The sequence below is a fragment of the Lathamus discolor genome, chromosome 3, assembly GCF_037157495.1.
Source record: "Lathamus discolor isolate bLatDis1 chromosome 3, bLatDis1.hap1, whole genome shotgun sequence".
Lineage (NCBI taxonomy): Eukaryota > Metazoa > Chordata > Aves > Psittaciformes > Psittacidae > Lathamus > Lathamus discolor.
The window spans coordinates 43,365,669-43,392,137 of NC_088886.1; the positions used below are offsets into that span (position 1 = coordinate 43,365,669).

The following is a 26,469-nucleotide window of genomic DNA, read 5'->3' on the forward strand; positions in this document are numbered from 1 at the left end:
CAGCTTGAGCATTGCCAGGTTCACACTGTCAGACATGGGGGAAAGAACATTCTTCATGGAAGAATTCAAGCTGTGCTCCAGAGGAGAGAAGTTAAGCAATAACAATATAAATCTAAGTGCAACACACTTTTTCTTTCATTTTGCTAAAGCTGCCTCATAAGGAACAACTGTTTCTCCTGACCTGCACTCAACAGAGATTGAAGACAACTGGCAAGAGAAGGGACAATAAGGTGGATAAAGAACACTGTTAATAGCATGTCTGAAAACAAATGAGCAATACCACAAGTGCTAGCTCAGTTTGAATAACCTCCTGCCACTTTCTGTCTGGGATACTCGGCTGATTTCTCCTAAAGTTATTTTCTTTTACTAAGGGTATTGAGAAGATACGCTTTTTTTCTTAAGAGGCACCTAAACTGTGAGAGACATGATGATGAGCTTCTATAGTTCTGCTCCCTACCAATGTCAGAGAACTGCTGTAAGTTTTACATGGGGCATTCCTCAAGCAGGGAATTATTCTCCTCTGCCTCAATTAGGAACAGACATAACTTCATTTCAGACATTGCATTCTTACTAGAAGGATATGGAAAACAATGTCTCTCTTTCAAATACCAGCATATAGGTTGTCCATAGATAATACAAGAAAGCACTGGGCAGCCAAGCAAAACATATGAGTAATCTAAAATACATTACATATACATGTTAGAAGACAGGACAGAATCTCTCGCATGCCTCAAAAAGTCAGTTCATAATTCAGAAAGCTTCTCCCCCCAAAGCAAAAAATCTCACCAAAATTAGTGGTCCCCAAGAATTTTCAGGATTTCAGGTCTCCTGTGTCTCTCAGAACAGATTTGTGGGAAATATTCATGTAATGCCTAAGAAAGTGAAACTTCAGTAACAAAACCGATTCTAGTTCTAATGTTATTCTGTGACCAGATTGACAAGGGAATGAAAATGCAGGAGTCACGACATAATGCTTTGAGTACAATGGAATTTATATATAATTTGTTAATTTGAGCTCTACATTATAAAAGGGTTTGGGGTTTTTTGTGCAATTTCTTCAAATTGCCAACTTAATTTGAATGCAATACTTGTTTGCTTCCTTTCTTCTCTACCTGCAAGTTAAAGACTCAAAGGGAAAAACAGCTAGCCACTAAGCAGTTAGGAGTCTGATCTAAGCTGACTCAGACTTTGGACTGGATGACCCACAGAAGTCCCTTCAAACACAAATTATTCTTTCATTCTGATTTTATGATTCTAAATCAATCATAAATTCCAAATTATAAATACACAGCTATTAACAATTGTGGAGTCTCTATTCACAGAAAACATAGCATGCATGAATACCAGGAGCAACCAAATTGCCCAACAGGCTAGCATTGAAACAAAGAAATGCCTAATATGGACTTTCATCATCAGATGAGTCTGATCTTCAGGGGAGAGTAGAATTCATAAGAGGATATTTTTTATTATTTATTTCCTGAGTGTTCCACAGCTTATCTTTGGAGAGCAGAAGAAAGAGAAACAGACATGACTGGTGCAGCAAGAAGAAATGCCAAATTTTGAGGAAATTATATGAAGGGAAAAGAAAGATAAGTGAGCCTGGATTTGCTGAGAGTTTTGTCCTGGGTCCAAAAACCTGCTACAGAACAGTAAGCATGCCAAAGCATGGGAGTACACACAAGAGTTCTAGTGTTCTGCATGTATCTGGAAGCACCTGCAGAGTGACTCTAGTACAAATCTATATAAAATATGTGTTAATACAAAGCATGATTTACTAAAGACCTCAGGCTTTCTGTTGTAATGGCAACATTTCTCCATTCCATACTTTTCCCACAGCAAATCAAAATCTCCATTGTGATGATTTCAGCCTAAATCTTTAGAAAGGGATCAATAATATTTATTTCATATACTTCCACGATTTTCTATCATGTACTCCTGACTGCTTAAAATGAGCAGACTTTCATACAAAATATGCATGGTAAAACACTGTAAGAGGACTTGAGAATTTTTCAGTTTTGCAGCAGCTGTCGAAGTGGGCATGCCAGTATTTATTCTGAGCATGCTGAAAATAAGATATTTTATAATCTTGCCTATAACTTAGACCTTATCAAGGGGGTCAGGGGGAAGAACTTCTGTTTTTATGACACAAACTCACAGCAGATTTCCACACAGCTTCACAAAACCAGGTTAAATAGAACAGTAATGAATTCCTGAAAAGGCCACCAGATGAAGGAAGGAATTACTACAGCAGTTGTAAGATATGATTATTTGGGTATAACCTAACAAAACAAACTTAAGTGAAAGGACACATCAAATACAGCACTTTCCAATCTTAACTTATCCTTGAATTGGATTCCCACAACTTTGAAACTATCTCTAGGATACCTTAAATAGAACAGAAATAGCTCAAAGGCAAAGTTAGCTTTAAGACATTCTTCAGAGGTCATTCCCATAGTGTCAAACAAAAATTCAGGGAGACTGCTGAGAAATAATGACCTTTGAAACAGCATTATATCTACCATTTCAGTAGGGATACCCCTTCTGGAATTGAAGCTATTTCCTTAAAAATGTGTACTGTCTTGTCACTATTTCCACAAAGTAACAAGAGAAACATTTTTCCATGAATTTTAAAGATGACGTTTTTATTTCACAATTCCCCTCTTTAAAAGGATATGCACACACACAGAGACCGTGATCTGAGAATTGACTATTTCTGTAATATGTCAAAAGATATTATCAAACAAGTCAGTGTTTAGTAGAATACAGACAATCCAGGTTTCGTTACAAGGTTTAGCTATTACTGAGTGTAACCATACTGTTTGCCACTGTGCTGAAAGTAGATTCCTTTTGTTATTTATGCACATGGGAGTTTAGGACCAAACTGTGGTTTCACTGAAGTTAATGGCAAAACTCCTACTGACTTCAATTAGAACAGAATTTGGCTCACAGTCTCATTACTGAGCATAACAATTAAAAGAAGCTTTCACAAGCTGTATTGCTGTGTAAAAGGGCATGAACCATGTAGCAGATTTCATTGAACCCATAGCCAAGAGTCATTGCTATAGCAACTGAGGTTCTAACAAAGGTAGTCACTGTCTCTGTAATCATCAGGTGTCTCTATAGCAACTAGTTTCCAGAGAACAAGAGAAAAATATTTGAAAACTGTCAATTGGAAGAAAAGAGGTCTGTGAATAAAAAGGTTGGAACCAAAAGCAGCATAAGGATAAGACATGGCTCAGAGTGAGAGCAATGGTTGTCCAGAACCTATGCAAAGAAAGGCAAAAGAAGAGACAACAAAGGCCAAGGACTAGGCTAGAGATAAGCAAAGGAGCGATTCAGTCTTTTCGTTGGGCAAGGAAAGCAACATGGCACTCCAGGTAGATATTCCCAGATCTAAATTAGTTACATTTTGGACATGATTCACTTAAAGAAAGACTGGTTACTACAGAAGAGCAGCAGGGCTAAACCCTGTCTGTAATAGGAGTTTACATCCACCGGGATTTTCAGAAGTGCCTGCCTGCGCTTCTTGTGCCTACATTTCTTTACAGACATAGCCCCAGTTGTCTTATGTATGCAAGAATGCAACCTGTGTTCTTGAAATGCTGCTGATGATGGCACAGTGCCATTACGTAGAAACAGTGGTTAACTGTTCTTAATGTTTCTTATTTACAAGCTTTTAAACATTGTTCAAGTGAAAAAAGGAACAGCTGCTGTTTGCATACGGATAGAGATGAAAACAGCATTGCTCATCATAGGTCTGTTTTAGTAAAATATGTTTTTAGGCTCTCAGGTAGGAAGATAGCAGGGTTATCTTCACATAAGGCTGGCCAGCATATGCATAAATAAACCTGCACCAAAAAATACTTTAATGGTATTAGCAGAATCCATAAAATAAAAATGTTAGCCTAATCCAATTCCTACTGACCTCGGGGAGATACAAATTTGAGCAAGATGTTTAATTTAACTAGGAGTTATCCGAAACGTCTGTGTTCACAGACTAAAAGTAATTCAGAAAATGAAGTAACAAAAATAATTATATATTACAAACTATCCAGTCATATCCAGTATACTGATGCACTACAAATGTTTTTTACATAAACCAAACCCCCTGTCTTTAACCTGAAGAATTCATAAAAAGATCTAGTATGCGGCTTAGTCAGATTTTCATTTCACGTGTAAAGAGAGCCCTCTAGTGGAATATACCTCCGGATTCAAGTCACGAAAAAGACTAGTCCAAGTCATGTAGATCAGTTACAACAGGTATTTTTAACGCTTTCCTTAGCAGTACTTTGATAGACCACAGAACACTCTAATATAACCTGTTTCTGAAATACAAGTCACCAGATTAGATACTGTTGAAAAATGTCCCCGAGAAAAACAAAATTCACTGTTGCAATATACTTTGTCCAGCAGCTTTGTTTGGTTTTTTTTTAGTGTTCATTTTGTTGTTTGTGGTGGTTTGGGGTTTGGGTTGGGTTTTTTTAAAGATTTGGATGTCAGACACAGGATGTTCACTGCTGCAGCGTGGCAGTAATGGATGCAGTCGCATTTCTGTAGTTGCTGTGTACCAAATGCAGTTGAATCAGTGATGCAATATCACTCTTCATATGGAAGCCTGGGGTATTATTGATGTCAACAGCCCGGGAGAGTTGATTTATCTTCAAAGATAACTTTCTCAAAGGACAAGAACCTCCCAACATGCAGAAAACGAAGCAATCATGGCAGGAGGCCAGTGTGGATGAAGAAGGAACACCTGGACAAACTCAAATGGGACAAGGAAGCACAAAGAAGGTGGAAGCAGGATGAGGCAACCAGTAGGAGTATAGAGACATTACCTGAGCATAGAGAAATGCTTAAACAGTTTTGCCTGAGTCTTTGCTGCTATGGTTCACCTTCACACCTCCCAGCCTGCAACAGAGTCTATGGGACTTACACATTACCTGTTTCGTAGGAAGCTGAACTTAAGCCAGTGGACATACACAAGTCCATGGTTCCACAACATGAACATGAGTCAGTGTGCCACAGTCCTTCAAAAAATAGGCTGCCTGGGATAAGCAGCAAAACAAACTTTACATGTGCTGAGATTTCATGAACATTCTACTCCATAGTGAACCCTTCTCACCTTTTTAGCTCCCCAAGCAGTCCCCCACAAGGAAACTATAATTTAAAAAATTATCTTTAAAATTGGCATCTTTAAATTAATTTTTTTATCTAGGCTGGTTTTCAGTTTATTAAAATATAAAAATAAAACAATGCAGTGTAGCAGTTCAGGCTGAAAATGAACATTAAATCCAAGGAAGTAAACCTTGGAAATATATCCTTCATGATCCTGACAATGAACATGGGTTAGTATAAACTGCATAAATAGGCATTATCACTTTCACAGAATTTCATAAGAATTTGCCTTAGTTCTGAACCTATTGGCTGAAACAGAGCAGATCAAGTGTACAGTGATAGCTCATAGAATCAAACTGTTCTCCTTTCAGAGCTTTAGTTTCTCCAGAAGTACTGGCATATGAGCATTTCAGCTCTTTCTGAATTGAAATTGGTTTGTAAAGGTTGGTTCCAGCATGACAATTACAGTGTGTTGAGCTGGTCATTAGTCTGGAGACAGTGGCAAATGAGGAGAAATATCTCAACTCTCTTGAGAGACTGAAAATCCAGTTTCACTGAACTCAATTTACTAATCATAACTAGTATTGTATTTTGATTAGGCAGTAAAACAGGCTTTGAACCAAGGAGGGTCAAAAAAAAAAACCCCAAAACCAAAATAACAGGATAGTGCATTCTGCATAGAAAGATGCATTCCAGTAAGCATGAATTGTTTTTAAATCTATTTTTCAGCTAAAAGTAATAACTGTAACATCCTAGATATATAGATTCTGTGAACTTGTTTCTGTCACTAGAGATGCTGTGACCCATGTAGATAGAATACCAGCAATACTAATATACTCAATACCAGAGTCTAACCTCAGAAAAAAAAATATATAAAAAAATTAAATAAAAAAAAAGAGGGTAAGGTCAATAGCAACTAGCAAATAAATTCATTTCATAAAAAGGCTCTTCTAAGCAGTAGAGATTTCCAAATACACCGAGGCCTGGCAGTTATAAACTGACACTTAGCCCACCACTGGGGGCTTAGTGGTTCTAAGTGGCCTTAGCCCACACTAATTCATAAGCAGCTCTGTATAAGAACAGGAGCTAGCAATGCAGATCTTCTTGGCCGGAATGGATTAGAGAAGGATAACCAGTTGTGATCCCAGTAATCCTGTTCCATCCTGTCTGGGGATTTTAGGTAAGCGAGCTATGACAGAACATTTTTTATCTGTGCACTGGCAATGTGGTTGATTTCTCAGTTTCAGAATTGGTTTTGCTTCAGTTTTTGTTTACATATTTAGATGCACTTGTTTTCAATGTTTGTTTTTACTTTTGGCTGTACTTTTCCTATGCTTGCATAATTGCCAAAGCATCGTCTCTCTGCTTGGAATTCCCAGTAACTATAATTACTATAATTAATTACAATTTTTGCATTGTGCTCCTTTTCTGACTTTATATTTTCCAGGACGAGAATCTCTCTACTGATTTACAAGACCTTTTCTGCTTTCTATTTAATCTTAATAGTTTCTGTAAGAGCAGACTTCTACATCTGCCAGGCTAAGGGAGAAAAGGATTATTATTCTGTAGAATTCATAAAGTAGAGTTGATAAGATGAACATAGAAAATAAGCAAGACCGCTACCACCTCTGTTCATAAAAATGACATGTCAAGGGAGAGGAAGCAAATACTATTTGTAGTAAGAGCAAGGTATTATGAGAATTACTTGATGTACTACCTTCCAACAGGAACTTTAACTTATTTTGGCTCTGTCTTTGATCTGTTAAATAATACTCAAAATATCTTCCCTGTGAAAAATTTCTTCATTCACCCAATAAATAGCCTGTTCTGAAAGCCAAAAAGTAACTTTTTATTTTATCCATATCCCTTCCTTCCTTTATGATGATTTGTCATTTATTATCAGTGTTGCAAACATGATGCAGCTGCTGCAAAACACTGTTGTTCTATCTGACCTGCAAACCAACCAAACCTTGGAGAGGGGTTGTTCCAGTTAGGAGGGGAAATTGATGAAGGGCCTGGATACTGCTGAAACTGTGGTTACGGATAAGAACATGGAAAGACCTGAGCACAGAAAGAATAAACATATTGTCGCATTGCCTAAAGTTTTTCAAATGAGATCTTCCAAACACTGATAAGGTTCTCTGAGGCCATACGTGTTTCTCTGTTTTTTCATTGCTAGCTCCACTTTTTCAGTAAAGCTGCTTCTCATCTACTTCTCATCTACCCAGACTCATGTTTTTTTCCAGAACTGTAATTCACAAAACATTCCTGCAGAAACACTGGAGAGGTGATTTTGTTTCATTTAGCTCAAGAGGTTCTACAGGTGTACCTATATTTCTGATAAAATGATATGGTATACAGAGAACAATAATTCAGAGAATAAAGTCATACCATTCCTCACAAACTGTAACAAAACTAACTGTATTGAAACTTTTAATTCAGGCTTTTTTGTTACTTACAGGTTTCACATTAGCTATTCTCCATGTATGACCCTGAACATGTGGGGCATACTTCTGAGTAGCTTAAACATGCCAAAATGTCATCAGATTATTAAAAGCAAAAAGCATTCTTAAGGTCCTGGACCAGTTAGTTGCAACATATTTCCACCAGTAATTTATGTATAAAATAACCACTTGCAACATGTTGCATCAGATAGTTAGCTTTCCTTAATCATCATATCTTCATATGTTTTGCATATTTTATTATAGAGGAATAATATAGAAGTGAACTTTTATGTGGATTGCTGCAGCTGAACATCTGGCCCCTTTGAAAATATTAGTAACTTAAAACTCAGATCTGAAAACGTTGCTTCACAATGTCAGCCATTATCACCAGTTCCCATTTATAAAGGGAACTTTACATAACTAAGCAAATGCCAAAAGCTGATACTAAGATCACCTTTTATTCAGACAGCACTTTTCCATTACAGCAATAAGCTCTTGAAGTATAAACACCTTTTTATTATGCCAATATTAAGAAACATAGCCCTTTAACTATCAGTAAAGTCTATGTCTGGTACGTGTCTAGATTACTTTTAAGTCCAAAACCTATTCAGCAAGTGGGGCTTGATTCAGTGATTAAATTGATGACTTAAGCACATGATGAAAAGTTTGTAGAGCTGGGACACTTGGTGTTACTTTTCACAAACAGTCTTTTATGAAGCCCTTATGTTGTTAAGACTCAAACTTAAGAAACTTATAACCTTCCAAAAAAGTGAATCTTGGAACAGGCTTGTGGTGTTTAGTTCAGTAGAAACAATTAAAACAAATAGAAAAAAATAAAACCAGTTAAAACAAACAGACATAAACCCCCCAAAGTTTTCCAGCAAGGACAAAGTTTTGTGATGTCTGAAAACTAGTGTCTAAGTTCTCATGCCTGAGGACGGTGAAGCTTTTCCTGACACGGATGTCTTGCCTTACATAAAAGAAGCCTGAAAATGCCTTCAGTGTTTCTCTAAAACAAAGAAAAAAAACAAAAAAAAAAACAAAATAAACAAAAATAATAATAAAAAAAAAAAAACCCACAAACCCAAAAACAACACCAAAACAAAACAATGATACTTTAAAAAAAAAAATATCTGGTATCTGGCAAGCAATGTAAAGCATTAATTTAAAAAGAACTAGAGGGAAACTGCTTTTCATACAAAAAGAAAGAATAAATGAAAACCTGTAAAATGTGAGAAAATTTGTTTACATGGAGGACAGAATTCACAGAACCATAGAATGGTTAGGGTTGGAAAGGACCTCAAGATCATCCACTCCCCACCCCCCTGCCATGGGCAGGGACACCGCACACTAAACCATGTTACACAAGGCTTCATCCAACCTGGCCTTGAACACCGCCAGGGATGGAGCATTCGCAGCCTCCCTGGGCAACCCATTCCAGTGCCTCACCACCCTCACAGTAAAGAACTTCTTCCTTAGATCCAATCTAAACTTCCCCTGTTTAACTCATTACCCTTTGTCCTATCTCTACAGTCCCTAACAAACAGTCTGTCCCCAGCATCCCTATAGCCCTCCTTTCAGATACTGGAAGGCTGCTATGATGTCTCCATGCAGCCTTCTCTTCTCCAGGCTGAACAGCCCCAACTTTCTCAGCCTGTCTTCATACGGGAGGTGCTCCAGTCCCCTGATCGTCCTTGTGGCCCTCCTCTGGACTTGTTCCAGCAGTTCCATGTCCTTTTTATGCTGAGGACACCAGAACTGCACACAATACTCCAAGTGAGGTCTCATATTATTATGAGCTACAGCCTTGAAATTACATATGAAAGTATTTCTGGTTTATTCACCTTTGAGAGATACATGTCTTGGAATGGTCTCTGTACAGATTAGCTTGGCCCAATGACTTTTTTAAAAATAAGTTTTATGAGATTTTGACAAAAAATAACAAGATTGTCCTTTTTTTAGTGAGAATCAGATTTTTTTTCAGATTTTTTTTTTTTTCAATTCTCCAGTGTAACACATGTATTGCAGCCTCGAGCTCAGACAGAAAGACTTCCATATTAGCTGAAAGTTGTAGGACAAGTTCTACAGTTTTCCTGGCTTGAGTAATGTAAATTAAAATCATACAAACAGCAGAAATGACAGAAAGCAAATTCCACATTTCATTTATTTAGTTTGATGGGGGGATTAAGTGCTTTTAATCCCAGGTAATCGGACCCTTGCTTTTACACAGAGTGCTTAGTCTTTCTGTATGATCACAAGAAGTTCAAGATCTAAATCTTGAAATCCTTACTCCTTATTTTGTTTTATTCTGTCTTTGCGGCATAGTAACATGCCGCCTTTATTTTATGGCACTTGCATTTAAAAGTTGGAAAGAAGAAAGATTCAAAAATGTAACGAAGGTTGCTATACCATTCTTCTAATCTCATTTTTTCTACCTGAAACTACCAAGACAAAATACGATTTTTAGGATTCCGATTACGCTGTAAACTACTGGAACAAACACTGTGAACACAGACTAAGTTTTGCAACAGAATTTTGGAGATTGACAGAGCCTGAGCCTTGGAGGCGATTTGTACATCTACAACCAGAGCAAGCCCAGCCCAGCGATGCAACTGTAACATTCAAAATGAGACAGGGCAGCTTTAAGACAGAAACAGGAAGCTGTAACTAGAATCCAGCTGAATTCTGAGCTGGGGCACTTTACCATGAGGCTGCAAATGAAACAGATGTGCTTGCTGTGAATTTCTGTAGTATCTGGACGTTTTGTACCAAAGGCAATAATACTTTCTTTCCTGTGATTTTTTTTTCTTTTATTTTGCACATATTTCCCACAAAGGGAATGAAATGGAGAAGTTGGAGAAATACGTATCAGTGAAAGATGAAGATCAGTTTTATCATCAGGGAGCTGTGGAGCTGCTAGTCTTTAACTTTCTGCTCATTCTTACAATATTAACAATTTGGTTGTTTAAAAACCATCGATTCCGCTTTCTGCATGAAACTGGAGGAGCTATGCTTTATGGTGAGTATAAATTCAAGTGCCAGCTTAACATGTTACTAGTTGCATATTTATGATAAGGCATTTGAGATCAAGTGCTGACAAAGCTCAGAAAACGTGCTGAATGAAGCATCATCAGCTCCATAACTGTACAGTAAAATAAAAATATAACAGCATCTCTCATAAAGTAGCTAGAAGCTGACTTTTTAAGGCAGTGACTATCATGAGCTGGTTGTCTTCACGATGTGCATGTTACGTTCCTCTATGGGCAGACAGCCCACTTCAGAGGTTAGGGAGTTTAATGTTTTCAAACAGATTTGACACTCTGGGAATAAGGAGTTTACTGTTTTCAAAAGAATGAAATGCCCTCAGTGAAAGAGACTATAAAATTTGTTTATTTTCCATGTTTGTTTTGTATAACATATAAAGGTGTTAGACTGAAGGAGCCTTGTGGATACACGCATGTTGTCTGATAAAGTTTAAATGATCTTGAGATTTTTCTTATGCCCTTTCCCTGTGCCTTTGAACGACACACCACAAAGAATGCCTCACTCAAATCTCTGAATGCTGTCATTGTACTGTAATTTGTTTCCCTGTCTAGTTCTAATCTTCTTTAATGAAGTTTTGCAATATTGTGTATCACTTTCATGTAGAACTTTCTGCATTGTCCACTGATAAAAGTACTTGCTAATTTAATAATGGCATACACTTACATGTATAGTGATTTTTCTTGTCATTCTCATGTCATAGTGTTGTTTCACTTTGAGAAAAGTGTGTGACTGCCATTTCTTTTGCCATAGAGGAGGGTAACACTGTCAAAATGGAACATATAAATCAACAGCGCAGTTATTCTATATCTAAATGTCAACCTAGTTTGATTCAGAGTTACTGTATGTACATCATGTACCCAAGAGTGTATTACCCCAAACTGGTTTTGTTAAGATAACATATTCTGCAGAGTATTTGTTTATCATGGCACACCTATAGAGGTTCAGCTTCAAGCCTGCTACAGAACAGTCAACCAACCCCTGCATTTTGAGAGAAAGTTTCATTATTCTTTCTATATCAAGCATTTTAAGATCATTTCAGTTCCATAGAAGGACTGTAGCTGAAGATTAGTTTTCTTTGCATCCCCTTCAAACAATTTTGTTAGATAAATCAACTGTGTGAAATTTCAAGAACACAGGCCATTTTACCATCTTAGCTCATTTACTATCTTCACAAGTGACTTGATACTTTGAAGGAAAGCAAGTAAACAAGAAACTCTTCTATTAAGCCAGTCACTGAGCACCTAACACCTGGTTCTGTGGGATCTCTCATTTCTCATCTGCTTTGCATGTATTTTAAAGTTGTGAAAAAGTATTTATTTGATCATATGCCAATTTTGTAATCTTGAAGTCTGTTGCACATAGAAAACACGCTTCAACAGAACCAGTTGAGACAGAACTACACATCACGCAGTGCTTAAAAACAATGGTTTTCATTCTCTGACATCACCTAGATTATTGTTTAGCAGTTTTACAGGTTACAAGCTACAGAGCACAGCTGAAATTATATTTGCTTGTTGCATTTCTATTAGCATCCCTCAAAAGATAAACCATTAAACATTGAGCAATATATTCATTATGATTGGTTTGTAAGTTACTACAAAGTTTTTCTAGCTACATGGGTGACTCTTCTATACCACCTTCCTTTACACTATTCCACTGTTTCCTATGTGTGGCTGACGACATTTGTTGAAGATTTAGCCAAAAGTCTATCAAAATAGTAATTAAATATAGGGGAATTCAAAATTACACAAATAAATCACTATTTAATTAGAATTTTGTCTGTCTTTTGGTTGTTTTGCTGCCTGTCCAGACCATAATCTGCACTTCATGAGGCTAAACAGCTCATTATATTCTTTTGATCAGTTAAGAGATTAGTGCTGCAGCAGGGCAGAGCTTTTGAATTATTAAAACATTCATGAACAAAGGAAACATTCCTCATGGTCATAAAAAAACTATTTAGTCTTGCAATATTTATGGCAACCTTTAAACGTGGGGAAAAAGCTGATCTGTAGGATCCAAAAAGCTGATTATGTCCTTTTTATACTTGGAAATTTTGGTACGGTTAGCATTGTGGAATAGCAATGATGAAAAGAAAGTGGAATTTCAGAGGTCATGATAGAGATGTCCCATCAACAGGCAGCAACTCTGGAAGAAAATCTTCATGGCACCAAGCACTGACAGCGAGCTAAATCCTGCCTTCAGTTTTTATCTTCGTTACCAGAACAATTCTGATTTATACCTGTTTTGTACAAACTAGAGGTCTCTGCCCTACAGTTTGCTTTACTCCAGCCCATTGAGCTATGTCCTAGATGCATGAATAGCAGCACAAGAAATGAATAATTTTGCTTCAGGTGTCAGAATATGGCCATTTATTTGCAGACTGTGTCCCACAGCGTGATGTGTGGGTCTGTATCCCTTATCAGGACAGTGTGCCATTAGGTGTATATCAGTGGAAAGGATAAAGAGAAGCAGGAGGAAGATTTGGGGGGGGGGGGGGGGGGGAATCAGACACCACAGAAGTACAAAAACAGGAAGAAGTTTTGCAGTTACTGCAAAGTGCTGAACAGCCACAAACTGAACACTAAGAACAGCCTGATAGAAAGTCCTATTTAAAGTCTAGAACAAAGAAAAGGTCTGTTTTTTAACTGGGGAGGGGGGAGAAGGAGGATGAGTTTACACAAGCTTTGTAATAAATTAATTTCTAGGCTGAGTATTTCCAGCTAAAAAAAGCCCATACTGGAAAAGTGGCCATTTAGAAACTTTAAATTACATTTAAAAACTGAGACTTTTTTTTTTTAATCAAAGCAATGGTGTAACTATAAGTATATAACTGAATATAATTATATTTAAATTCAAAAATTTTCTGCAGTTGTAAGGAAAAGAACAAAAGCATTTAGCATAACCCAGAATTAATTCAACAGGAACTCCACATTATTTCACACATGAAAACCTCACCCGTGTACGTATATATATATGTATACATATATTTCAAGTCACTTAGCTGGAAAGTATTTAAACACTCACATTGTTTTGCTTTGAAACCAAACTGAAAAGTTACTCCCAACAGCTAAGAAAAATACACACTTACCTGGTTGTTCATATTCATTCTTTGATTTCCCAGTATTTCAGAGAACAACTTTCCACAAACACCTTACCTTGCTTTGACAAACAGATCCAAAATAGTAAACTCTACTTACTTCCCAATTTCTGTATATCATAAGGAGGCAGGTGGATATAAAAGAGTAACTTTGTGCCACCTAGAAAGGGAGTAACATCCTTTATATACATTATCAGCCCCATTTGCTATACAACAGTGTAGTCAGAATTAGTGTGGTAGATTATCTGCACAAGCAGTGATGAAAACTGAATGCCACTTATCTCAGGTAAGAGTAGGTAGCCCCTCTTTCAACAACAGAGCTCAGAAAACAGCCTTAAAACTAGACGATAAGAGACTTCAGTGTCTATTAGCCAGCTGCTACAGGGTCTGGTATCATTAAATACCACAGTCATAAAATATTAGATGCCAAATTCCCCATATAATACATAAGTCATGGCCCTCCACACTAGTGTGGGAATAATCCAGAGCTAACACACCAAAAAAGTGGGTTTGAGTATCCAGATTTCTCACCCTCCCCAGAATTTAGGTATCAGGGCTACATACAGGTGCCACCAGTTACCTCTGATTAGGAGGCTAGCCCTCCAACAGGCAGGCAGGCAGAAACTTTCACAGAAACATAAACAACAAAAAACCCCAAACCTCACTACCAATCAATCCACCGATACAATACCCATTTTTGAGGCCGATTGAAGGTGTACCTGCCTTCAAAGTTTTGCTCGGTGGGACTACTTGGTCAGACTGGAGTGAAAACATTAAAAAAATGAATGACAGAACACAGCCATTGTCGCACTCAAAAGAAATGGCTTTGTGTTGTAATGGTTAGAGATCCTTCTGGAAGTTTTGAGGGGATTGAAAGGGTGGGATTGAAGGTCTACCACTTTTTTTTTCCCCCCCTCCAGTTGTTCATCTCCTTGCAGGTGGGAAGTGTGAATGGTGACTCAAAGTAGCCCTTCTGCAGGCTCTTCTGAGGATCCCATGCAGCATGTCTGGAAGTGAGAAACAGTCAGGGTTCTTGATTCGACTTTGGTGGAGGTCTCTAACGATTAGGCAATATGATTCTTACACCTCCTAAATCCATTATGCCTCTTGTGTGAAATAACTGTAGTTTCCTTCTGATTGTGTGTTCTGAGAAGCCCTGATTCTCAAAGGCAGCAACGGATGTAACAAGTTGCAGAAAGTGGAATCTCTAGCCCCCAGTAAAATAGAGTACTTCATTGTCTTCCTGACTACAACATTCATAATGAAGAAAGATTGTCAGCATTCAGAGGGTGTGCGAAAATCATGATCAAGGCAGAAACTGACATTTTGTAGTGGGCAGGTGAAGAGAGTGTCCTGGTTTTGAGCAGCAGCAGTCATTTTTCTCCTTCTTAGGAGCTAGTACAGTGCTGTGTTTTGATCTTTTGGCCTTGGAACAGTGGTGATAACGCCGATGTTTTCAGTTGCTGCTCGAATGTTTGGTCTGGCCAAGGACTTTCTGAGCCTCATGCTCTGCCAGGGAGGAGGGGAGGCCGGGAGGAAGTAGAGACAGGACACCTGACCCAAACTAGCCAAAGAGGTATTCCATACCACAGCACGTCATGCCCAGGATGTAACTTGGAGGGACCCGGAAGGGTTGGGACTGCAGGGTTGGACGAGGTATCGGTCGGTGCTCGGCTGGGGGGAGTGGGGCGAGTTATTGGTCGGCTGGTGTTGAGGTGTTGTATTCTTTCCTCTTGTTATTTCCTTTATCATTACTATTATTGGTGGCAGCAGTAGTGATTTGTGTTATACCTTAGTTACTAAACTGTTCTTATCTCAACCCGTGGGAGTTGCATTCTTTTTGATTCTCCTCTCCGTCCCTCCAGGAGCAGGGGGAGGGCAGGAAGGGGGGGAGTGAGTGGACGAGGTTTGTGGTTGGGTTCAAACCACGACAGAGAGGAATAACATTTTTGAGGCAAACAAATCTGGAAGAAATTCTAAAATGTTTGAAGAAATCAAACTGCATCCCTGAGTGTTGTTATTAAGGAAGGCATCTAACGGCTGACTAGAAAAAATCCTGGTTAAAGAACAGTCTGTTTAGCTGAGGAGTTTGGAATGAGTGACTTAAGAAATCCTTTCCAATACTCTGTGATTAAGGATTTTATCCTGCTTCCACTGAAGAAGCTGGAAAACCTGTGCTGCCTTCCACTGAAACGTGACGGAGCTCTAGTTAGAGTGAGATTTTGCTGCAAGATCTTACTTCAAGGGATGATTGAGACTTTTTTAAAGAAATCTGCAACATTGGTTACACCCTTTTCTGTTTCAGTGCTGCCCCTAACTAAATGTGCTGAAAACATGAATTAAATGAAGCCTTGGTACTAGTTTTGAAGGACAATGTGTTAAATAAGGGGAAGCTGAGCTGAAAACATTTGTAATCAGATTTGGACTCCTAGAATACAAGACAGGTACCCTACTTTGTGCTAGTACACTCAAGTTTTGCCTTGCATCAGAGTTTGCATTTATAATTACCTACAACCTTAACTGATGTAATACTATTTGATTTTTTTATTTCTGCTAACCAGTTCCTTGGTATAATACCTATGTGTGATATCAAGTAATGGATGTAGCACCCTTTCTGACTCACATTCTGGGATTTTTAACTGCCAAATTCCTAGACTCCCATGGTAAAGCTAGGCTTTCTATGCATGCCACTATGAAATCAGAACTAACTACCTGTGCTATTTGTACAGAAGGTATGTTTTTACATACCAGAGTCTATAGAACTTTGTGAGAAAAATTTCATGTTTAATTTTTCTGCCACAAAACTCTGGTTGCAAGGAAATTAGAAAACATTAGTCTTTTTTATTTTCATAGTACAGACATCCAAATGACATTTCCCCTTTTTTTTTTTCCCTTGAACTATAAAAAATGTTCCAGAAGATACATTACAAAAGCAGTAACTCAGTTTGGAAGGGGGAGTAGAGGAACAGAAAGTACATTACACACCTATTTAAAGATAAGTTACTTCTATTAGAATATGACCTGGGCTCCTGAATTCCACCACAAAAGCAATGTTATATAATGATCTAAAGCAGAAAGTGCATTCCATAAATGATACACCTACTAAAATATTAAATGCACTCTTCCCACATTTTTAACTCACTGGGGGTTTTGTATAGGGTGGTTGGCACATTTGTTATTACTGAAGAAAAAATACAATCCCATCGCTTATATTGACTCTTGCAATACAGTCTAGTGATAGTTGTCTTTGAATCTTTTAGAGAGCATCTGAAAAGACTCTGAATCTGCCCATCATTATGGATCCCATCCACATCTTGTTCAAATTTAATACATAATAGAGATTCTTTGAGAGCTACAAGGACCTCAAAGCCCCATTGATGCCTTGAGAATATAGATTGTTAGAATCTTCTCTAATTTAATTCCTCCAATATGTATATGCTGCTGGATACTCTCACAATTTCCTTATTCTTTCACTATCATTTCCTCTCTGGAGCCCATCAGAGGATAAGATATAAAGCTGGGAGAAGAAAACCCAAAGGGCAAACTTGAATTCCAGTTGCAAATGTCAGTCAGTGTTGTTCTTTATTTCTATATAGCTACCATTATCATATTTTTTAAAGACTCCTTTTCTGCAAATGGATTTATTTGTACTCAAGAGCTGTCTTGCAGGACTAGGATCTACAGTATTTGCATTTGTTTCCATTCCAGAAGATTTCTGCAGAGGCAGCTTCAGACTACAGCTGAAGATCACAGCTGAGATATCTTCTCACAATACAGAACAGCCATCTATTCCTAGTCTAAACTTGACACTACAGGTTCAGATAATTTACCCTTGAAGAAGTCAATGCAATTGCATTACTATAACTGACAATACTTGTTTTCATTTTTAAAACAATCAAACAGAATTTGGTTCAAAGTATATGCTGTACTAGCCAATATAATACACATTCAAGAAATCTCAGAATGAGGAAATAAAAGATGTGGTTCTTCTAAGGAAATCTAATTAAAATAAGATGAAAACCCTGACTGTTTTAGCTAATTAATGGTTTCCTGGGTTCTGACTCATGATTTTGGACATCTGGGAGTGACCACTGTAGAAGTCATTTTTTATAGTAGCACATGCAATGCTTGCTCCCCTTTTCCCATATATGCTTTCCCCTGAGATTTTGAGGATTTGTGTCTTTTACTACAGCTACACTCATTGTCTGATTTTTTCTGTACAAATGCTGCATAACTTAAAGAAAGTGGCCTTGGGATTTTCTACTGCTTACCTAAACTTTACGGTTTAAAGAAACGACCCATACTAAACAATCAGTACAATCCAAGCACAAATGCTTATGCAAACTAACCAAGCAATGCAGCTGTTACTCTCTTGTAGCATCAGTCCAGGAAGCTACAAACTTGCCCTGCATGTATGATAGAAATCTGCAGTTCAGAGAGACTCCGTTATGCGAAAATGTGATGATAATAAAGACATCCTATTTATCTCTCTAAGCCTTTATGATCACTTTTATCACCATGGCATCTCATTGCTTGCTAAAGCTTAAATTTTGGCATAATACTTTTTTCAGATGCTTATCAGCTATTTCCTGTAATTTATTTTTTTCTTATCCCTCATTAGTAAGTTTATCTATCTAGATGTTTAGATGTCTTCTACCAATCTGAGTATACTTGGCATTTGATGATTGTGTTCACAATTAGTAGCTGTAAAGCTGTTCATTATACATGGGACTTACAGGAGATAAAATAAACATGGAAATTAAATTTGAAACCAAATCCTAGTCTCTGAGGGTGGAAATAACTTAAGCAAGCTCCCACTAGAGCCAATAGAAAGATGCATACCTTTCAGAGGGCAATTGCAGAAATGTATTTTCCTTTCAGTTAACTGTGAAGGGAGCCAAAGTGCCTCTTAGATAAGAGTCCTATACTGTAGATAATCAAATCAATTAATCCCAGTCTTAATCTTCCTTTCCTTCTCCCTGCGTTTATTTTCCCATGTTTATACAGTCTTAAAAATATACAGCCTTCTGCAGAAAGCAGAACGTGCCTGAGGATACTGTGTCAGTTTTGCCCTCATGAATGAAGTTTGTAAAATCACCAAAAACAAAGCTGATTTTTATATGCTCAGTATAACACATTAGTTATGCAGGCATCTCCCTTCTCTAAATATCTATTGAAAATTAAGTGGATGAGCAACTCAGTTAACTATATCAGAATGATTCCAGCAACTGGGTTACAAAAATAGGAGCACAACTGAGCATATGTCAAACATCTGTATTCTAATGAAATTACCAATTTGGAAAAATATTTTATGGTCGTCCATGAAGTGTGGAATGAGTGCCTCCTTGAATGTGGCAACACTGAGAAGGTGGTGTCCTAGCTTTAATAGAGTTGTCTTGATCAGTAATTGTGTATCATCAGATACTTAAAATTACCTGAATCTCTTTGGGTTTGTTCTTTTTTTATTCTCCAGGTCTTGTAATGGGCTTAATTATACAATATGCAACGAAAGCATCAGATGTTGAAAGTGGAACTGTTTATGAATGTGAAAAGCTGAAATCTGGGCGATCCACTCTACTTATTAATATAACTAACCAGGTCTATGAATATCAATACAAAAGAGAGATCAGCCACCACAATGTCAATGGTCACCAGGGCAATGCAATGCTTCAAAAGGTAAAACCTGTATTATTTTTGTTCTAAACCGTGTAAGATGTTTATTTACACCTGTGAGAGAGGAAGACAAGTTTCAAGATAAAATGCAACAGAGAGAGAGAGGCTGTTCTATATTTAGGGTGAGGAAAGAGACCAGGAAAGGAAATAAGGTGCCGTAGAAACCTGCCCATCATTTAGCATACAACTGACTGTCTGCTTGCAGAATAGTTGGCTGAACTCTTTCAGTTGACAGTCCCACTACTGCAGACACTGAGTTCACTTGCAGGTGCAGCTGTTACCTTGGATTCATTGCCATCAAAACTTTATAAACACTACTGATATCTTAATTTGGCCTCTGTCTTAAAAGTGACTTCATCTGGCAGCACAATGCAAGGGAGGATTGCCTCCTGTATACAGCAGAAGTAACTGCAAACTTTAAACATTTTACAAAAATACAAACTTAAATATGTATATGTAAAGCTCCACAGATAAGTGGGGGATTTTATAACATTTAAATGCTTTACAGCATTCTCGTACATTCATTTATTACTGCATGGTCCTCAGCAGGGATTTCATTGCCCAGCATGAGAAGACAGTTTTGGGGCAATTCATGCTGGATGCAAAAAGGGAAGTGTGGGAGTTAGTCTACAGTCTTTTGCATGTCATGGCATTTTCTGTTTTCAGCATTTAACAATTCAAATAGTTCACTTTGTAGTTATATTATTTTCCAACCCTTGCAATATTTACTTCTTGTAACACTCACTTTCTTTTAAAATAGCATCAATTTAAAGAATTCAGGAGTGCAGAGGGACTATTTAAAACATGGATTTTATGCTTCAAGAGATCATATATTCATATGAAGCTTCTGACCAGCATTTTTGTACAATATTGGAATACAGTATTTTCCTTTTTTCCAAGTATTAGTGTTTATCTAGCACAGTAATGCATGTCCCTGTGTATTATAGTGGTTATCATTATAAAAACTTTTAAGTTAAGCTTAGAATGTACACTGGGGGACTCAGCAGAATTAGGGTTTTACCATCTGCTCAAACCCGTTGCTGAGGCAGCACTGTCGTGTGCCTGTCTGTCCTTACTGCAAGGCTCTTGGCATTCTCAGAAAGAACTAGCCTGTCAAGGACTATTAGAACACTATTAGAGTTGTGGTGGGTGGAGACAGGAAAACATTGTGGCAGTCAGACTCCTGAGGTTTTGCTGATTCTTCATCCTTTTTCCTGTTAGATGGTTGCAAGAGGTTTGTACTAGTCGAAATGCGTGTTTAGTTTCCACGGCACGTGTACTAATTCATTACATTTAAACATCTTCATCAGATCTGGTATACTGAAGCTGACTTGTATTACGAGAAAAGAGCACTAAATTGCCCAGAAGTTGCTCTTGTCCTTACAAGGAATTTCCCAATCTTTTTTCCATAGTCTTGACTGTGAATTGTGGGTTTCTCTGTATTACTGGAGAGGCCTCAGCCCGTCTGGATTTTCACTCATTTTTCCTTCACAGTTATCTTGCAAATGCCTTCTTAAAAAGAAAATACATAAAAAAAGAAAGAGGGAGGAACTCAGCAGTGTTTAGGAGACAGTAACAAAGCCTGGCAGCCTTCCTGACTGGCAAAAGCACTAACATAAAAAACAGAAAACATGGTGACACCATGCTCTGGTTTTTGTGCGACTGTAATTCCCTTCTGACCTCCATTTAAGAGTTTACAAAGTGCATTTATCAGAAAGAACAGACTGTGCCATGCCTTACAAATGTGTATTCTTTGGAACACAGTTTTGAATAATAAAACATGTAGTCAGGATTTCTGATGCCTGTGGAAAAAATATTTTAACGTATTTGCTGAATTAATTCCGAAATTAACAGTTGAGGCTGTTAGTTCACAAGTGAAGAAAATCCGTTTTCTGACATGTTTTCAATGAAGTTACCAGCATAGCTAAAATTGCTGGCACATCATTTGCCAGCTATTTTTTTTTTTTTTCAACTTTATAATTCAAAGTCAGCAGAATGGAACAAAAGGCTGAGCTCTCACTTCCTGTTTATCAAATCAAGCTATCTGCTAGTAAGAAGCCAGAAGTGATTTTGTAGGCAAGTCTTACTCTTTTGAAGCTAAATAATTCATCTGGAATACTTAAATAGCCTTAAAATATCACTTTATCTGAACAAAGGAGCTGCAAGCGTTTGTGTTAATTACATCTTGTCTCTTTTAAAAGTACTGGCATAATATAGCCCACTGACAGAACAGTCTACAGTACACATGCTTATTAAAATACTTTTTTCTCCAGAAATACTGGGATTTGAAATAGGATTCTATTTTACCGGAAGCTAATCGTAATGCCTTGCAGTGACTGAGTATTGTCCTTGGTCTCTCCCTGTGCCTGAAGGTGAAGGCAAATATGAACATTGTACCAACAACAGCTGGAATAAGAACTTTTTGCTTTGCCTAACACTGTCCTTATTCTAGCATTACTTTAAACATTTTAATAAGTATTTTATAAAGTGTTTCTGGCTGTTGTAGGAAAAAAAAATGTGTTTCACATGAATGGGGTTGTCATTACACAGGCATATGAGTGTAACAAGCTGTGTAACAGAGGACGAAGTGGTATGTGCTGCTGTTCCAGCAAGTGGCTTGGAACAGGAACCATGAACAGACTAACCTGGTAGCATACCTTCAGTTCTGAAACAAGTAGCACCTTAGCAATGTCTGCAGAAAATCCTGTTAGTCTTTGCATGGCTGAAACTAGTCCTTAGCTTATTGAGAACATAAGGAATCCCCATTCACCTACAAAACAGATACATGATATGTAGGCAACAGGACAGCATCAGTGCCTCTCAGGTTTCATAACACACTGATATATTGGATTTTCAGTAATGCAGACATAGATAACTGTCACCAGAAACAAATTCCAGTTTCATTTCCATGACAATATGACTTAAAATGTCAGCACACATCAAAATAGAAAAAACAGCAAGTACCTGAGGATGTTTCTGGTAAAATTGTTGAGCTGGTAATAATTAAGGCCATCACAAATCTGGAAGAAAAGGCTTATGTTTTACAAGATGTGTTACAATGGAAATGATGCTAGAGAAGCAGTCAGAAGATTTACTGAGAAACTTTAGGACACAGACACCTGTGCTGGCAGGTTTCATAACTGTATAATCAGTAGGACTGATTATACAATTATAGTTTAACAAGTCACATCACATCCTGATCAGAAGTTACAATTAAAACCTATTCTATCAAACTAAATGCTACTTTCTTTGTCCTTACCTTATTTTTCGTCCTTTTTGGCAGATGACATTTGATCCTTCCATCTTCTTCAATATTTTGCTGCCACCCATTATATTTCATGCTGGATATAGTTTAAAGAAGGTATGTGCCTCTTTATTACAAAAGTGACTGAACATGACTGCTACTTTCTAGATCTAACAGGCCAATGACAGAGAAAAGAGTCACTTAACAATTACATTGCATGGAAAGAACTTGACAGGAATGGAAGAAAATGAAAGATGCCCATACCTCATTCTTCTCCCTTTCTGCACCTTTACAAAGATTTGACTGTACAATTCAGCATTCCTCTTTTCAGAAGAAACCACTTTGAATCTGGTGACACTGCATGTAGGCAGCAGCCTACCTGTGTTTTATATACTGCATCATCAGGGCTTTGTTTGTTCAAGGGATGGGCTATGATAGTATTTGCATCAGATACTTTCAATGTGAACTTCTGTTATGATCCTGAAGCATTTCGCCAGACACATAAAAGAGAAAATGTTGATGGTATTCCACCAGGCAAAAAATTAATCATCTTAAATTGTATTTCCAGAACACAAGATGTAGCCTATATTGTTTCACCTTATGATTGAGATACAGGATGTAACAAGTGTCACTTCCAGATGCAGTGTTTCAGCTTGGTCTGAATGTTCTTTTATTGACTGTATTACAAAGCACTTATTTCAAACTTTCCTCCCCAGAGACATTTTTTTCGTAACTTAGGATCAATTTTAACGTACGCCTTTTTGGGAACTGCCATCTCCTGCATCATCATAGGGTAAGTGAATGCCTTCTGTTATTACTGCTGAAGTCATTATTAGTGCTTGGTATTTTTCTCATTTAAAAACTAAATTGTAATAAGAATTGTGGACTCTATATCGTCAATATACTTCACAACTTGTAAAACAGATAAAGTAATTCCTTACTAGGGAAAGAAAAGGCTACTGTATAGTAAGAACTGTCCAGGGCATTCAGGAAATTGTGTCCATTTCTGGTCTGTGATTGATGAAAGCATGAGCTGCTTTCTACAGCCCTGTAGCAGTCCTAAGAAATAGAACCATTTTCTTGATTGAAATTCCATGCTTCTAACCAGAATTCTTTATAAAGGACATCAGACATCTAACATTAAAGAAGGACTTTAAATCTCAGAAGGGGGGGAACAGATACCTAGTGGCTTATATGTAAAATAACTGGAGCAATAGTCAAAAGCTAAGTGAAACTTTTTGGTTAAAGATCACACCAAAAGCCTCAGTCTGTAATTCTGTGTGAATTTAGTCTAGATATGACTAAATGGCTTCAGCACAAAAAAAGGGAAAAAAGCAGAGGGGCAAAAAATCATGTTTTATTTCTATACCTCCTTAGTGAAAAGTTTCTGATTTTCTTTCAAAATTTGCCTCATTAAAGAAAAGATTTGCTAGTCAGAGATGGATCATATGTTTCCAGACTGGCATAATATGAAACTTCTTTTCGTCTGTTTGGTTAGCTCTATCAAAATTAAGCAAACCTTGGATCTTAAAAGTGCATGTTTTTCACACAATTTATTGATACCACTTCAGCTCTCGTGTTCTGGGAAAATTCCTGATGCAGGCAAAAATGAATGACCAGGGTTGGATTCTGCAGTGAGTGAGTGTCTGTGCCTGCACAAAGCCTTACTAAGAAAAGCAGTGCACTGTTCACTGTTTAACCATAGGATCATTAGGCATTCCATGGCATTTCTGTGCTATGGAATGATGCAGAGACATCTGAGCTAGCTGAGTCTGTATGGTATTGTGGAGGTGATGGAGAGGTGCTGCATGTGAAAGTAAGTCTTGCTGAGAGGCCTTGATCTTGCTGGGATTTGTGCAAAGTCAAAACAGGAAAAAGTCACGGAACTTTCTGGTGTTCAGGTTTTAGAGTAGGAAACACACTGCATCTTGTAGGACTTGTTTGAGGTCCTGGGTTGTAGAACCTGAAATGTAAAATTTATATCTCTGCATGGTATGGAAAGATTGATGGAAATGTGTCAGGTTTTATGAGGGTGCTTGAATTTAAAACTGGTCAAAATTCTGTACCTATGAACAGGACTTTCAAAATATAGAAGCAATTAATTTTATATTTCTGTCCTTTCCCTTTCTTTATAATGGATCTACAGGCAAAGATGTACGTGCTGCAAGATATAAGCTCCTTGCTGGCATCATTATCAGATGGAATTTTCTCCTTTAATGTAGTTTTGATAACAGTAAAATACATGACTAACCTGATTTTAAACCTGTTCTTTTATAGGTATGTCATAATATATATCTTGACATCCTAGATTCCTAATAATCAAGTAGCTTAGTAAACAAAATGTACCTGAAGCACAGTGGCTATTAAATGTTCTGCAAGCTATGATTCCAAATATCACAAAATTTTAGATTCCACAATGAAAAGCAACATTCAAAGTATGATCACCTTCTGTGCTGACATACAGAGGAGTGTTAAGCTCTCTATATGGCTGCTTCCCCTTCCTGTGAGAAAAACTGCTGAACACCTATGGACCAAGTAGAAAGAGCACCTTTGATTTCAGACACAAATCTGTAACTCCAGGAGACAATGTGCCATGTGTTTTCACTAACTGGAGAGGAAAAGCTTAATCTTGCTTTCGTTTCTGAAATTCTGCTTTCCTTCAGAAATGGCACCTCATCTTCTCACCTCTGCTATTGCTTGTTCTCCTCTGGAGAAGGATGTGAGGCAGAGAGCTCTGGATCTTGGGGATCTTTCTTTTCTCATGGGAACAGGCGTGGAATTTTAGAGACCCAGAATGGACAGGATTCCACCAAATGACATAATTAAACAATCAGAACCATTTCCTGCCCAGTTGCAGGAACTTCCCTACGTTAAACCTCTTTACTCATTTCTTTGTGAGGCTCTACAGCTTGCAATAGAGCTCCAGAAGCACTTAGCCACATGAAAGAGAAACATCAGTACCACAGCATTGTTACTTTGAGGGGTGAATGCCTGAGTATGGACCCATGAAGATCACAGCTTTGGCAACTACACCACTCATACTTTCCCCACATCTTTATTTGCAGTAACATCACAGAATCACAGAATCGTTGAGGTTGGGGGGACCGCTGAGGGTCATCTAGTCCAACCTCCCTGCTCAAGCACAGTAAATAATAGAGACCTTTATATTAACCTAGCTCTTGTAGCTGCTTCTTTTCATTCTGATTTACATGGCAAATAGCATCCCTAATGTTGGAATTATAAATTCAGCAAAAAATCTACATCCTGCTAACAGTTTGAGCTGAATGCCAGCACATTACTGAGGTAACAGTGGTCCTGGATCTCATTAGGACTCTTCCTGTGCTTCCTCTCACTTGTCTTAGCCATTGAACATTTATGTCGTGTAAGCCAATTGCTAATAGCTCTGTGAGACTGCAGAAAAGCAGTAGGGTATCCAGCCCTGTGATGCTCCTAAGTATGCTGACACTTATCATTGCCCTTTGTAAATGGAAAATGCCAGAGCAGCTTTGATAAGCTTGTTGAAAGAAACATAATATTTTCAGTTTAGCCTTAATTCTAAATGCTGTAATTCCTGTATCCATATTATTTTATCTAAACCAGAATAAATGTGGATAGAATCTCCTACAGAAAATTTCTACTAGGAACAACTCTAACTGGCAATTCAAAGTTCAAGACCATATTCAGGGATAAAGATTGAAAGGAAACCCTAAGGTAGAGCAGTATGCACCGAGCAGCACTGAGCCTTGTACTGTGTTCCATACAAACCCACAACCCCCACTGAAATTACTGCAGAGAAGGCAGTAATATATTCAGAATAGGGCTTATGTGAATCATAGAAGGATTTGGGTTGG

General features: G+C 37.7%; 1 protein-coding gene across 1 annotated transcript in view; it reads left to right on the top strand.

Annotated features, from left to right (window-relative positions):
* The first annotated feature begins 10,245 nt into the window (after positions 1-10,245).
* The window catches only part of SLC9A9 (solute carrier family 9 member A9), a 207,940-nt gene continuing 191,716 nt past the window's right edge, over positions 10,246-26,469 (top strand). The window contains exons 1-4 of the mRNA XM_065674907.1: positions 10,246-10,578; positions 19,175-19,377; positions 22,658-22,735; positions 23,335-23,411. Coding sequence (XP_065530979.1) covers positions 10,404-10,578; positions 19,175-19,377; positions 22,658-22,735; positions 23,335-23,411 — 533 coding nt within the window. The 5' untranslated portion in view covers positions 10,246-10,403. The remainder of the gene's footprint in view (positions 10,579-19,174; positions 19,378-22,657; positions 22,736-23,334; positions 23,412-26,469) is intronic.